The sequence below is a fragment of the Ochotona curzoniae genome, unplaced genomic scaffold (genome assembly GCF_017591425.1).
Source record: "Ochotona curzoniae isolate NIBS_2020 unplaced genomic scaffold, NIBS_Ocur_1.0 contig_1274, whole genome shotgun sequence".
Classification (NCBI taxonomy): Eukaryota; Metazoa; Chordata; class Mammalia; order Lagomorpha; family Ochotonidae; genus Ochotona; species Ochotona curzoniae.
In genome coordinates, this window is record NW_024465023.1 from 3,690,081 (window position 1) to 3,705,154 (window position 15,074).

Here is a 15,074-nt window from a genome sequence, read left to right on the forward strand (position 1 = left end):
TGAAATTAGCAAATGCTACAAATTCAACAGAGAAACTAGCCAACATCACAAATGAGCCTCCCTCCTTGCTCAAGAAGTGTTCAACATTTGCCAGCATCCCCATTGCTCATTCATCCTATAACAGGTCTGAATCCTTGGCTAATAAACTGGGACTGCACATTATCCCACAGTGATGTCACACGAAGCGTGTCTGGGTACTTGCATGTGCTTATGCCACACTCTAGCTACAACACACAAGAAAAGAATGCCAACACCACACACAATGTCATCACATTTGGGGTTCATGTGCTTGCTTCCCAAGTCTGCAGAACTTCAAAGTTGTAAACTAAGGCAAATGCAAAAAATTCCTTTCATGGCAAAAGTGAACTTAGAATTTTTGCAGATAAAAACCATAAGCATTTTATAACAAAAATATTTCATCAACAAACCTAAGCAGCATTTGCTGCTCATATGGCTTCTTTCCGTGTCTTCTTGCGGACTGTGTACAAAGTAAAACATCTGCAACTCATGAGATATGCCGCTACTCCACACAGTCCATGAACAACGGAATGAAGAGGTATTTATTTGGTGCACAACTGTTTGAAAGGCATGTAGTTTTCTCCACCCCAAACACACATTTCCCCTGGATTTCCTGATGAACCTGTAGAGGCATGGACTTCAAAATCTACTTGTACCTAAATAAACCTACCATTTAATTCCATTTACCATGAACTTTTCAAAGCACCCTCACCACCAGTCCTGGAAATGTCCATCAAGGGCTAGAAAGTTAGAAGTAAGGTAGTCACAACTGGAACACTTGCATGAGATCAAAACCATTTTGCACTAAAAATATGAAAAGTCACTTTAATAGAATCTGTTTTTGTTTTGCTATCACTTGACAATATGAGTTATTTTATCCCTATGTCAATGAAATAGCCAAATTACAGGTCCAACTTTTGAGAATTTTCTTGCATCACAGTGGCATCAGTAACAGCAAGGTGGGTCTCTAATGTAAGAACACAGTGATTCACAGAAGCGAATCAAAGGGAACAACCCAGCAAAATCTGCCCATGTTGGCTCTTGTCATGTCCTTCATTACCCTGCTATATTTGTTATGCTGACAGGATAAAAAATAGGCAGAACAACTTACATGCTTCAAATAAAATGCATCTGTATTAATCTCATGTACATACTTCACAACAGCTTGGATTTCTCTCTTCAGTACTCATTTCATCTCTACAGTGCAAGTATAACCAAACCACAAACAACCCAGCACTAATTGCCACTGACTCAGTAGTCAATAACAAAATGGCTGCACCAATGATAAAAATGTGTAATAAAAATAAAGAAATAAATCTTTTTAAAAATGGGCAAAGTCATTGGTTCAACACTTAAAGATATTGTGACCACATGATGGATTCAGAATGTGAATTTGAGCCCCTATTTATGACATGTTTGCTTTTGAAGATATGACCCACCCTGCCCCCACCCCGATTCAGACATAATCATTCATTTGCAAGGAGGGAAATGGCTTGCCTTTACCAACTGAGTGGCAAAACTCTCTCCATACTCCACAAAAGCACATACAATTGGAGGCACTTGGCAATGGTGCTGTTTCTTTATTGTTGCAAAGTTTGGGGAAGGGGAGAAGTTAATGAGGAGCTTTAGATAAAGGGATGGAACAACTACTGTTAGCACAAAACAGCAGCCCAAACCAGCACTTCTCACCTAATGAGCACGTAAAACCTCTCCCCCTCCCCGAGTTGGTGTGAGTAGAAACCAGAGTGGTGTAAACTTGCTAGTAACTTTCGAAGTTTGACATGCATGTGCCCTTGAGTCCAGTGGCTCTATCTCTGGCAAAGTTTGCCCCTCACCCACGTCCATGAGCCTAGGAGGGTAGGCCACCACGGCACACACTGGCTCATCAGCAGAAGACTGAAAAGTGAGGAAACGCAGGCAACATGCCCTTTAACAAGCCAGGGGATCAATATCCGCTGAGCAGTTGTGAAATAAGAAAAATATGCTATGTGGCCACAGTTCCATGTAAAAGGCCTCTGTGTGCAAGGCTACACACATGCACAAATACAAAAGGACAAATGACTAGCCACCAAAACACTGGGAATGGTAACTGGTTTAAGAAATATGGAGGACTTTCGTTTCTATATTGCCTATGCACTTTCTGACAGTTTAACTTGCACAAACACACAGCATCAGGCTCTGTACGAGGTCTTCCATCTGTGATGGTCCATGTGTGTGACAATAGTCCCACAAGATTCTACCGTGCATCACAGAAGCATGTCATGGCCACCTTTGTGAAAGTGCACTCCAGCGATGTTCACTCCCAGCTAGGACATCACCTGCCAGGGCAGCATTCCTCAGAATGCAACACTCAGCGCCACCCAATTCTGGATATTTTTACATATAACCCCCCCAACACATACATGAAAACACACACACATGCCAAAGCCTGCTTCTTCTGGGATTACGTTTTCTCGTGTATCCCCATTAATTCAGAAGCACAACAGTACTTTTCAAATTCAATCAAATCAATGACAATGCAACAGAGAAGAGAGCAATGCAACATGACCTTCTTCCCTTACCATATCCGTGGGTGAGACGTGCCACAAAAAAATCACTTTCTCCTCAGTAGCATTGTTGATGGAAACATATGCGGGTCTGTAGACACTGACTGCTTCAACCAACAGAACCTAAAAGGATTATACAGCTCTGTGTCACACGCAGAAATCTAAAGCACAGATGACCCTGCACAGTGAGGAGGTGGGAAGTATTTGCACTCAACACACACTCACTGAGGACCAACAAGAGGAGGACTCCCAAAAGTTTCTGGAAGATGCAATTAGAAGGTCAATTTACTTTGATATTAATATATCAAAGTAATTATTTCCATACTAAAAATTCACCATGAACTTTCAGTCCCTTCATATGCATGGGTTTCAAAACTTCCTGCATCAATAGAAACTTATCTTTGAATTTCATTTTCCAGGAGCTTCTCAAAATCCTTGTACATATATGTGTGCGCATACGTGCATGCCAAGTGCTAGCTCTAGCAGCCAGGGGTACAAGAAGCACGTACGAGTCACTGCTGGGTGAAGGATCGTGCTCTACCAGGGCAGGCATGACAGACAGGAACATGCAAGCCAGAGTCATGCAGTGCTCTGAAGAACATAGGGCAGGAGGCGGAGAGAATGATGGGGCACTTCTTCAGACAGGGGGCCTGCCTGAGGAGGTGACAGTAAACAAGGCAAGTTACAGTTACTGAGAAACAAGTAAGCAGACCAAATGGTTGGCAGGTACAAGTCTGTAACGATACAAGAAAGAGATGAAAAGTGAGTGACATATCATTAATAAGGTGTCATGTTAAGAGGAGTAGGGGTGGGGAAAGGGACAGGAGAAGTGGAAGAGAGGGGGAAAGGGAGATGTATAGAAGTAAAGAAAGCAAAAAAAAAAAAAAAAAGAGCTAAGAGAGCAACATGGTTACCACAGCTACAGCTGGCTAGAGAGCACATTTGAGTCCCATCATTTGGTTCTTGCTGTCAGTTTCAAATATTTAAGAACTGAAAGATGACTTTAAAACCTATTACCCAGAAACAAACCAATTACCATATTCACCTCGACCAAGTCTACCTCTTCTTGGATGTGTAATGAAATTCTTTTAAAAATGCACGTTCATAAAATCTCATGGCATGAAAGTGAAAGTTCAAGTTCTAAGCCAAGGAAGAATCTCTAGTACTCTCTGCAGCACGTGGCCATCAAAGTGAAACAGCTGCAGGATTTTGCTTTTTTCAAGAACATTTTACACATTAGGTAGTTAGTGGCTCCAGAAGCAAACCAAATCTTTACAACAAACACCTTGGCATGCTACAGCATTCCACTAGGACTGCCACCTTGTTCTCAGTGGGGCACTACTGCCACTTGGGCCCGGCTCCTCGCCTGTGTTCGGAAACACCCTGTGCATTCGAACACATTCAGCAGCATTTTGGGTCACTGCTGACTGCAGCTCAGGAGTGTCCGCAAACACCTCGCAGACACTGCTCAACATTCCCTCAAGACTGTTGCTCACCATTCCAAACTATGATTTGGGTATGACAGGACCAACATTTTCTTCAGCCAGCCGATCTATCACTCCCCAGTACAGTGCATAACTGATAGTTCTTCTAATATTTGAAGTTACAGGATGGCTTTCTTTCTTTCAAGGCATTTGATCATTAGATACCATCATCACCTAGTTGCTGTGATCATAAAGTAGTAAAATTAGATTATCTTACTGGAAATCTGAGTCCGGCAGAAACATTTCTGGTTGCCTGCAAAATGATCTCTAGCCAGAAGTTCAGCTGTTCCTGTCTGGGAGAGTATTCAACAATGGGATTGGTGAAGCGCTGTATCAAAAACAAGTTCCGAACCAACAACTGCAGGTACCTGGAAAAGCCAAACACCAGAAAATGAGATTCCAAAGAAATCGAGTGCATTCTATTTCCTTAAAAATACACACACACACCCCTCCTGAAAGCTTTATTTGCTAAATACTTGTATTATGGGGCTGGTGCTGTAGCACAGTACAGCTAAGCTGCTGCCTGCAGCACCAGCATCCCATATAGGCTCGAGTTCCAAACTCAGCTGCCCCACTTTCCATCCAGCTCCCTGCTAATGCACTTGGGAAAGCAGCAGAGGATGGTCCAAGTCTCTGGGCCCTTGCAAAAATGTGGGAGACCTGGGGAAGGTCCCTGAATCTGGCCTGGCCCAGCCCCAGTCATTGCAGCCATTTGGGAAAGAAAATATTGGGTAGAAGAACTCTCTCGTCTCTGTCCTTCTCTGTTTTCAAATAACCAAATGCATCTTTAAAAAAAAGAATTCATACAATGCCACAAGTGCTTCATACCCATCATGTGATACCTAACCAATTAACAGACAACCACACAGTAAATCAAATAACGCAGATGAACAAAATTGTCCAACACAGTACCTTACCCACGGTTGAGCTAAAGATGGAAATTTGAAAGTACCTGACAAGACCTGGCAACTCAATGTTCCAAGGAATCAAAGCCAACATTTCTAGATCGTCTTTGCAATTATACTTTGAGGTGATTTTGCACGCCCATGGAATTGCAAGTAGCAAGAGACAGAATCCAGATGGCCTTCACCTGCCCTTCCCCAATGGCAACAGATGTTGACATATACACACAGTAATGGACCCCATTCTGTTACCCTCCTAGCCACACCTACTTCTCTCCCATCTCCAGCCCACCTTTCTCCATGGCAATCACTAATGTGAAAGTGTCCTTAATAAACAGAATCAGATTGTGAACAGGTGGAGTTCTCTTAAGTCCTGACTGTAAGTATACGCTTTCCACCTTCAGCTAACTGGCAGTGATGGCCATGGTCACCAGGCAGTGGGAATCACACTGTTAAGCCAGCAGGGATGCTCTGAGAGCATTCTAGTACTCCCCTCTGAGGACAAGCAGGGTTATCCTGGGAAAACAGAACAGCTACACTCCAGCTGACTTGCTTGGTGCTCAGCAGCAGGCCTGTGCCTCTTCACTTTTTCGTCTTTATCCCTATCCCTTCACTGTGAAAAAATATAAGTGTGAATCTAGCAGCTTTAATGAGTTATTTTTGAGTTCTTCAAGCAAATCCTGAACCTGAGAGTGGTCATGGAGACCCATTACAACAGACTGCACACAGCCTGCTTGCTGATACAACAGGACTGTGTCTTACAGGGGGAGCTTCATCTGGCCCAGAAGCAGCCTGCACTCGGCCAACAGCCACTCTGGCAGACCTGCAGGCCCAAGCTGGTGCAGGTTCTCCCAGCCTCAGAGGACCTTCCAAAAAATGACATGCTTCCAGGACAAGACTTAAGGCCCTTGGCATTGGGAAGCAACAGGGCCAAAGTGGGTAAGGTTCAATAGATTCCTTCTCCTGGAAATTCAGCCTGGCCCATTGAATTGGAAAAAAAAGTGGTGGTACATGAACACAGGTCACTAAAACTACCATTGAAAAAATCATGCAAGTAAACCCTGTGCACTACTGAAAAATCAAAAACAGACCCCAAGAACGCAGATCAGAAGTTTCTCATAAAACCACCTCCCTGGGCTCTGTGGTAACCTAATGGCTGAAGTCCTCGCCTTGCGTGCACTGGGATCCCATATGGGCACCGGTTCTAATCCCAGAGGCTCCACTTCCCATCCAACGCCATGCTTGTGGCCTGAGAAAGCAGTCGGGGACAGCCCAAAGCCTTGGGACCCTGCACCCGCGTGGGAGACCTGGAAGAAACTCCCGCCTCCTGGCTTTGGATCAGCACAGCTCCAGCCACTGCAGTCACCTGGGGAGTGAAACAGCAGAAAGAAGATCTTCCTGTCTCTCCTTCTCTCTGCCTATCTGCCTTTGCAATAAAAAAGTAATTTAAAAAGCATTGTTTGGATGTTACAAGGAGTCCCTTGATGAATATATTTATAAACAAAACAAAAACAAAAACTGCATCTCCCTGAGATAAGCAGAATCGGTACTGTGCAGAGGAAATGCCTCGCTCCAGCATGGACTCCCTGTATAACTATCTGCTGAGTATCATGAGGCGCCAGCAGCCACAGTCCTAATGGAACTGCATGTCTACGCAGCGGTCGGATACTGCCCACCCTCCCAGACCTTTGTCTCTGAGTCACATGCTATGCATGTTCTTAGTTAAAACGAGACCATACAGAACCCTGGTTCTCCGGTGTGCTTTTCAGAGCAGCAGCTTCATGGTTAATTTGTAAATGCAAATCCTCAGGGTCCCCTCCAAACCCATAGAACCCGAATTCCAAAAAGGCAAGCTCAGCAATCCATATCTTCTTTTTTTTTTTAAAGATTTATTTATTTTTATTGCAAAGTCAGATATACAGAGAGGAGAGACAGAGAGGAACATCTTCCATCCATTGATTCACTCCCCAGGTGAGCACAATGGCCAGAGCTGTGCAGATCCGAAGCCGGGAGCCTGGAGCCTCTTCCGGGTTTCCCACATGGGTGCAAGGTCCTAAGGCTTTGGGCCGTCTTCGATTGCTTTCCCAGGCCACAAGCAGGGAGCTGGATGGGAAGCGGGGCTGCCGGGATTAGAACCGGCACCCATATGGGAAGCCTGCATTCAAGGTGAGGACTTTAGCCACTAGGCTACTGCACCGGGCCTGCACAAGCTGTATTTTGAAAGCAAAGGACTCCAATGCACCAAAAAGTCCCAGATATCAAGAGCGAAAGCCATTTCATCACTCTTCTTATTCTGCAAGCCAGGAATACTTTTCCTTGTCTTCAAAATCTTGTTGCCCGCACACTAAAATGGATGTATAAATGAGTTAACCTCGGGCTGGGGGCTGTGCCACCATTTGGTTGCCTATACTGTGTTACTGGCTTTTTAGTTCCAGCTTTCATTTGCAAAATCTATACTTTTCTTGGTGTGTTTGTGTGTGCACAGCTTTACCAAGTTTTTCCCAAATGTATACATACTAGGACCAAGCTGTTGCTCTCCATGGCTTAGAGAACCCAAAGCAGCAGGATTACAACCCTGGCCACAGGGATTTAGCATTCAGAGGCGTATCCTGTGGAAGCATCCGTGTTTCCATTGAATTGAAAGCCAGTGAGCCCGCAGAGCTCTTGCAGCTGTCCTAACTTGGCTTGAATGAAGAAACCAGGAACAACAGAGCAATTACTGTCATTTGCATTTCTGTCTTTCCTCTTTGGGGAAGAGGTTTCAGGACAAGGTCAGAAAATAAGACTGGACACACACACACACACACAACTCACCAGACTGGAGGCCTCACTTTGAACAACTGCTCGGCTGAGCGGATGGCCTTGCTGACATCACAGGTCATCATGCTCATGATGAAGGAATGCCCGATATCCCAGTAGTCTTTCATTTGCCCCAAGCTGCCTTTTCTTCCCAACAAGCTATTCAGTTGGACACCTTTAAAATTTAAATTTTAGATGAAGTCATGAAAAATCGTCCTAGTTCGCCATATCATGCAAGTCTTTTCAGAGGACACAAACAGGCATTTTATCTCAGCTGACATAAAAAATAACTGATCATTCCTTTTGAAACAGAATTCTAATTTTAAGTTATCTGAGCATAATCTTTACTTCTAACCTGATGTAATGAAAGCATCAATAACCACAAAAACAAACAGGGTTACCTATTTTCCTTAGTTCTATGGAAGTTTCAAATCTGTGGCCAGCAACCATCAGCAAAATTGCAAGGTTAATTCCAGAATAAAGAGATGGCTGGAGCACAAACCCTCTGCGATACCTATAATTACAGAATCAAATTATTATTGTAATCAACTTACATTAGCACAAAATGTATGCACATAAGAGGTACAAAACAAACCAATCTACACAGGAAAATCCTTACTGCTCCTTTTTTCCAGACTTCCTCCCCTGATCTTGAAAACATTTTCTTAAAAATGTCATAGGGGCTCAGTGGGAAGGCTCAATTAACTGATCCTCCTCTCGCAAGCACTTGGATTTCACACAGGTGCCAGGGTATGTCCCAGCTGCTCCACTTTCCTTCCTGGACACGGTAGCCTAATAGCTAAAATCCTCGTCTTGCATGCTCTTAGTCCCACACGGGTAATGGTTCGCATCCTGGTTGCTCCACTTCCCCTGCTTGTAGCCTGGCAAAGCAGTCAAGGACAGTCCAAAGCCTTAGGACCCTGCACCGCATGGGAGACCTGAAAGAGGTTCCTGGCTTCAGATCAGCTCAGCTCCAGCCATTGTGGTCATTTGGAGAGTGAACTAACAGATAAAAAGATCTTTTTCTCCCTCCATCTGTAAAATCTGCCTTTCCAATAAAAATAAATCTTAAAAAATTAAAAATACCATAAAAGTAACACTGTAACTTTCGCTAGTGACTTTTAAGGTTTTTTCATAATGTATATATTTTTCTTAGAAAAGTCATAATTAACCACATAAAATAGGGGAAACACACTAAAGTATACACAGGAAATTTAAAATCTATTATAATCCTATCTCCCAAAGGCAACCACAATTTGATGTTACACATTGATTTAATTGAGACAAGTTTTGTAGTCAATGTTTTCTATTAGGTAGAAGTGACATCAACCACAGGCTGTTTCTCTGCAACTCATTCATTTGCGGAGATGGCAACATGGGATCCGCCCTTCCCGCACATGAAGCAGTACTGCTAGAACCATGCAGGTGGACAGGAGGCGAGGGGGCTGCTGCACTGGGAGAAAGGGGTAGATACAAGGCTGGAGTATCAGTGTTATGCCAGGAAGGGAGAGTGCCATTTTCATTCTCCATTCTTTTCTACACATTTCAATTCTGGAAAATAATTACATTTTTCCTCTTCTATAATCAAGGATAACTATCGTGATGAGGAAAAAAAAAAAAACAGCTCCATCAATGGAGTAGTGACAGAGAAATGTCTTAAGTGACACAGTTCACACCAAGCACTTACAAACCAGGAATAATTTTATCATTCGTGAAATGAGAAGTCAACAACAGCAAAATGTTAAGTTAATTTCCAAAGACAGATTTAGGTAAACAGAGGTTCTTTGTAAGATGCTCTTGTTCCCTAATTCCAGCTTCCTCCCCAGCGCCTGGGAGGTAGAGGTGAGGGCTTAAATGACTGGGCTCCCACCACGCCCATGGGAGACCTGGATGAGTCCCAGGTTCATGGCTTTGATCCAGGAGGTCACTGAGGACTTTTGGAAAGTGAACCAGAGCACTGGAACTCCCCTTCTCTGTCTACTTCTGCACCCCTAAAACAATGTACAGGGTGTTTATAAATTACTCTGAAGATAATATAAATACTCTCAGGTGCCCCAGAGGATACAAAGAAAAGCCCTCCAACTCCAGTCAACATTTTCTTTTTGCATGTTTCAGGAATTTTAAATTCCCTGTTTTTCTGGTTTTCCATTTTCTTTTGCCACATAAAGTTATATCATGAAAGCACCTAAAGGGTAACTTCTCAAGTTGAACATGTTCAGCTTGGGAGAAGATATGAACTGCAATTCCAGATGGGCCATAAGACCTCCCTATGACCTTGAACTAGCTCCCCATCTCCCTGAACATGCTCCATCTCTGTACTTGATGGTTAAATGATCTCCAAGGTCTTACTGGGAACCAACACACCCTTCTCAAAAGACTGAGTAACATTTAGCAGCTGTGCCACCTGCTGCTACCTTCTCAGGTGGATGAATCAAAACACCTAGGACTTTCCTGAAGGAGCTGTAGGCAGCAATCTGCCAGCTGGGAAATGGAATTCCTGGCCACCATAGAGGGAACATGGCTCTAACATTAGCGACATCTGTCTACCACAAGGTGCATCAGGCTATAGTGTGGATTAAATCACAAGAACGAATGAACCATGACATACACCAAATTAGCACAGACACATTTTACATATCCCAAAACCACAAAGCTCCAAGTCTAGAAGAGCTCACAGAAGACAGATCAGAGTGTGACCCTGGACACTTTGGCATGAAGATAGCTAAAAATGTGATTGGCATTTCCTAAAACCAGTGATTTGGAAGGGGGAATCCCTGGCACAAAAACAAAACAAAACAAAACAAATTGATGCACCCATGGATTGCGGTGTCCACGGCAAGTCCTGGAACCCATCCTGTACGGATGCCAAGCAGTGACAGTACTGCCCTTGCCCTTCAGGTGGACTGCTTAATGACCACAAACTCCTTCCATCCCAGTATGAAAGCCTCTTTTCAGTGCACTTGTGCTACTGCTCCCATCCCTGTGAATTTAGGAAGCCATAGGATTTGCTTTGACCGTCGGCACATGGCAGGAGTGACCTTGCGCAAGCTCCTGAGAACACACCTTTACTCTCTTGGAATGGTCCCTGCCAAATAAAAGAGCTGGTGTATGAGCATTAAAAGCGCATAGTGGAGACCTGAGGGCTGCCTCCGACAGTCAGACCAGCTGCCAAATGGGCAGGTGCTCATGCTGGAGCTTCCGCCCTTCCCTGATAAAGTAGTCTGGCAAGCACACCAAAGCATGTGCCATCTATTGTGGTTTGAGGGCCCTACATTTTGGGATTGTTACGCAGCAAGTCATAGCTGGTACACCACTGAAGTGAATTCTTTGTGCAACAGCAAGAGTACTCCTGTTAAAATATGTATCATACCTTGTCAGCCTTCTGCCTGGAACGTTCCAGGCTGCTCCATTCCACTCCAAGTCAGATTCATTTTCCTGTCTCACAGCATGCTGCCTGCCCTGGCTTACTTGTCAGCGTGCCTGGCTTTTCTCCCTAGCACAGCCATTACTCTTGCCATCCCTCTGCCTCAACTCACAACAGTCATCTCCAAGGCTAACTCCCTCACTGACCTTCTTTAGGGCCACCTTATTTAAAGCTGTAGACTGCTCTCTGCAGTCCTCCTTTCTTAGTCCTTGGTTAACAGCTGCCCCTAGCCCTCACCATCTGCTTTAGTGATTTGTCTGACTTCCCTGACCAGCAATGCTACACACCTAAAGACAAGGAGTTCCGTCTGTTGGATCCATCCTCGCCACCATAAGCCCTCAACAAACCTATACTAAATAAACAAATGAGTCCTGGGAAGACACCACCTAGATGGTAGTATGCTCTTCATTAGGGCAAAAGGGTTACCATTCAATGGCGCAGTCTCGGCTGTGGACGTCACTGCAGTTCGAATCCAAGAAGATGTCCTTGTAGATCCTCCCACAGAGGCACAACATCTCAGGGGCCGGGTACTCGCAGCTCTGCAGAACCTGCAGGATCACATGAAGAGCCTTCACCTGGTCTCCTATTTCGTTTCTCCTGAAAGACACAGGGTTCAGATTAGGACATCTGAGGCCAGATAGAGGAGTGTGTGCAGACTCGCTCCGCCCAATCACTGAGCCGAATGTCGCTGTCCTGCAGCAGGAGCACAAGCCTCAACATTTAATTTCTCAACTTTGAATTTAACAACTCATTAAGTTACACACCAGTCAACCTCACACAACTATATTCACTCCCTAAATGATTCTGTAACAAATGAATCATATGGTGAAAAAATCAGACTAGAGGAAACCAATAAATATTAAAAGACTTCACAGTCATATCAACTGGGGGCTGGTGTTGTGGCACATCAACTTAAGCTGCTACCTGGGACATTGGCATCCTATGAGTGCTGGTTCAAGTCCTGGCTGCTCAACTTCCCTTGCAGTTCCATGCTAATGAACCTTGGAAAGCAGCAAAGAATGGCCAAAGTGGTTGGGCCCCTCTTAACTCCTGTGAGAGACCTAGGTGGAATTTCCAGCTCCTTGCTCCAACCTGGCCCAGGGTTACTGTCACAGCCATTTGGGGAGTGCACCAGCAGACAGAAAAACTCTCTTGCACACATAATAAAGAGAAGGAAACTCTGATAGTGGGACTGAATACTGGTTGTATAGTAAAATCATCTGTGAGCTTTAATCTGTGAGCTGCACACCAGATCACTTAAATCTGAATCTGCAGAATGAATCTAGACATCATGCAGCTTATCTTATGCACTCCAATTCAGTAGGTCGCCTCACTGCCCATTGAAGAATTCTCAGCCCTAATCCTATAAACACGTGTTTGAGCTATGCATGCACCTGACACAGGCATTCCTTTTCCCCTTGGACTATGTTCATCTGATTGGCAGGACACTCTGCTCGCCTGGTTTCCCTCCTACCTTTCTGGTTGTCATCTCTCTGATCTTTAAGCACTGCAGTGTCCCTAGGCACAACCCTCACATTTCTTCCTCTGGACTACTGGCTACGTGAGATCCTTTCACAATTTGAAAAACCATAGCACTGGATGCTGTCATCGATATTCTGATGACTTCCTTATCTTCAGCACACACCTCTCCAACTGTCTTTTTTCACATCTAATTTAACACATTGAAACATCAGTCCTGATCACTCCACCAAAGCTTGTTCTTATCCCATCTTCCCCTTTTGCTTAATGGCCAGTCCAGTTATTCAGACCAGAACCTTGAACTTACACAAGACTTCCCCTACATGACTCCTCCCAACATCCCTTACTCAATCAGTTAGATGTTGGTGAATTTCATTTCCAACCAGTTCCAAAATTGGCCTGGTTCCTCATGACTCTCACAATGAACACCCTGATCCAAATTCCTCCTTATACCCCTTATCTCTCCCACAATCTATTCATGTAGGAATCAGGATGATGCTGTCACCAAGAGAGTAAGGACATGTCATTCCTCTAACACAAAGCTCTCCAGGGGCTCTCATCTAAAAACACACACCACTTACTTTCATGGTCCACAAGGCTCTACAAGATCCAGCTTCTAGTTCTTGTTCTAACCTTATCCCTGGCCATTCACCTCAGCCTTTACCCTTCACCTCCCTTGCCCAAGCTGTGTAAGCCTCCTAGCTGTTGTACATGCCAATCCCTCAGGGTGGAATGTTCTACCATTCACTGACATGGTATCTTCCCTCACCTTGTTCTGAAACTTTTCTCATGCCACTGCCAAATGAAATCTTTTCTGAACACCAAACTCAAAATTCCAACTTTGCCATCCTACTGGTCTGTTATTCCTAGTAGCCCTATCCCAACAATTCTGTTGATTTTTGATGGTCTCTCTTTTCCTTTAGAACACACACCCCAACAAGGCATGTTTTTCTTGCCTTGTCAGTTTACTGTGGTGTGCCAGCATTCAAGATAGGATCTGGCACATGGTAAGACCTTCATATCTGTCTGCCAAAATCAATGTGCAACTGAGCAGGATCACAGGATCCACACCAAACTGACATTAGAAGTCCCTTCTGGAATACGAGCGCAATCCGAGAATACAGTTAAGGAGGCACAGTTGATTTAAGTGGGGCTTTTCCCCCAGATTTTCCTAACAATATGTAACCATTTTTTATTTACACAATGAAAATCACAGAATAAAATAAACATTGGACTGAGAATCAGTGAATTACAGTCTGCTCCTGTCACACTGTTTCCCACACACCTGAATTCTCAATAAGCCACTGAGCCCTTCTTTGCCTCAGCTCTCCACCTACAAGTGGAGTGCCCTTCTGTCTTCCTCAAAGCGCTGCTGTGAGTGCCCAGGCCACCCCAGGAATCCTGTGCCACTCACATCCACCTCCATCCACTTGGCCACCTTTGCCAAAGTGTGTGTCTGCTAAAGAAATCTCTTAGAGTAGGAGACACAGGTCTACTAAATCTTTCTCCTAAGTCAGCCCTAAGCATGAACAAGCAATGGGGCTCCTCAGACCCCTGTGCTTACACCTTGAGTCATCTATCAAAAATTGTTCTTCAGCTTAAACCATCTTACCTTCTCTGTGACAAGAGATCAAGAATCTCCACATTGACAGGGCCAGTTCAACTCATCTGAGAGCTGTGACAGGCTCATCAAAGTCCATTTCTCTTTCTCCCTGGGTACTCGGCCAGACCACATTTCCCAACTTCCCCTGCAGTTACAACTGGACTGTGAAACTGAATTTGCACCAATCAAACGTGTGAAGAAGTAATGAACATCACTTCCTGATCAGCCTGATACAAACCTCCCTGGCACAGTCAAAACAGACAGACCACTCGGGTTTCCTTCAGTCGATAAACCAATAAGTAAAATACAGTCTACACATCCATCGACATGTTATTCAGCAATAATAAAGCATGAAATAGTGCTGCATACTACAATGTGGTTTACTATTTACAACACTACATTAACTTGAGAAAAGTCAAGTGCAAAAGAACGTGTCATAGGATCCACTGATACAAAATCCAAAAGACGCAATGCCATAGTAACACAGACTTGTGGATTCTTAGGTCTAGGCAGCAAAGTGAGGGACAAGGGACAAAGTACTAATGGGTTTTTACAATGGATTAGTGGTTGCTTATAGATGGAGGGATCTGGAGGAAACTGGAAAAAGGATGGCTAGTACACATATGGAGTTTTTTTCTGGGGGGAGATTATAACGTTCTAAATTTGACTGTGGTGATCATCGTGAATATGATAAAATCACGGATTTGTGTATATATGTATATTTTACTGACTTGTACATTTAAATTGAATGAACTGTATGGTAATATCAATTGTGTCTCAATAATGCTGTGACTAAATATGCAAAAGCTCCCTTGGAAC

General features: G+C 44.1%; 1 protein-coding gene across 1 annotated transcript in view; it reads right to left on the reverse strand.

Moving 5' to 3' along the window:
- MAP3K15 (mitogen-activated protein kinase kinase kinase 15) overlaps positions 1-15,074 on the reverse strand; it is a 79,769-nt gene that overhangs the window by 28,752 nt on the left and 35,943 nt on the right. The window contains exons 7-11 of the mRNA XM_041002608.1: positions 11,600-11,770; positions 8,151-8,263; positions 7,765-7,924; positions 4,266-4,416; positions 2,580-2,687 (exon numbers count right to left, since the gene is read on the reverse strand). Of these exons, the coding sequence (XP_040858542.1) occupies positions 2,580-2,687; positions 4,266-4,416; positions 7,765-7,924; positions 8,151-8,263; positions 11,600-11,770 (703 nt within the window). The remainder of the gene's footprint in view (positions 1-2,579; positions 2,688-4,265; positions 4,417-7,764; positions 7,925-8,150; positions 8,264-11,599; positions 11,771-15,074) is intronic.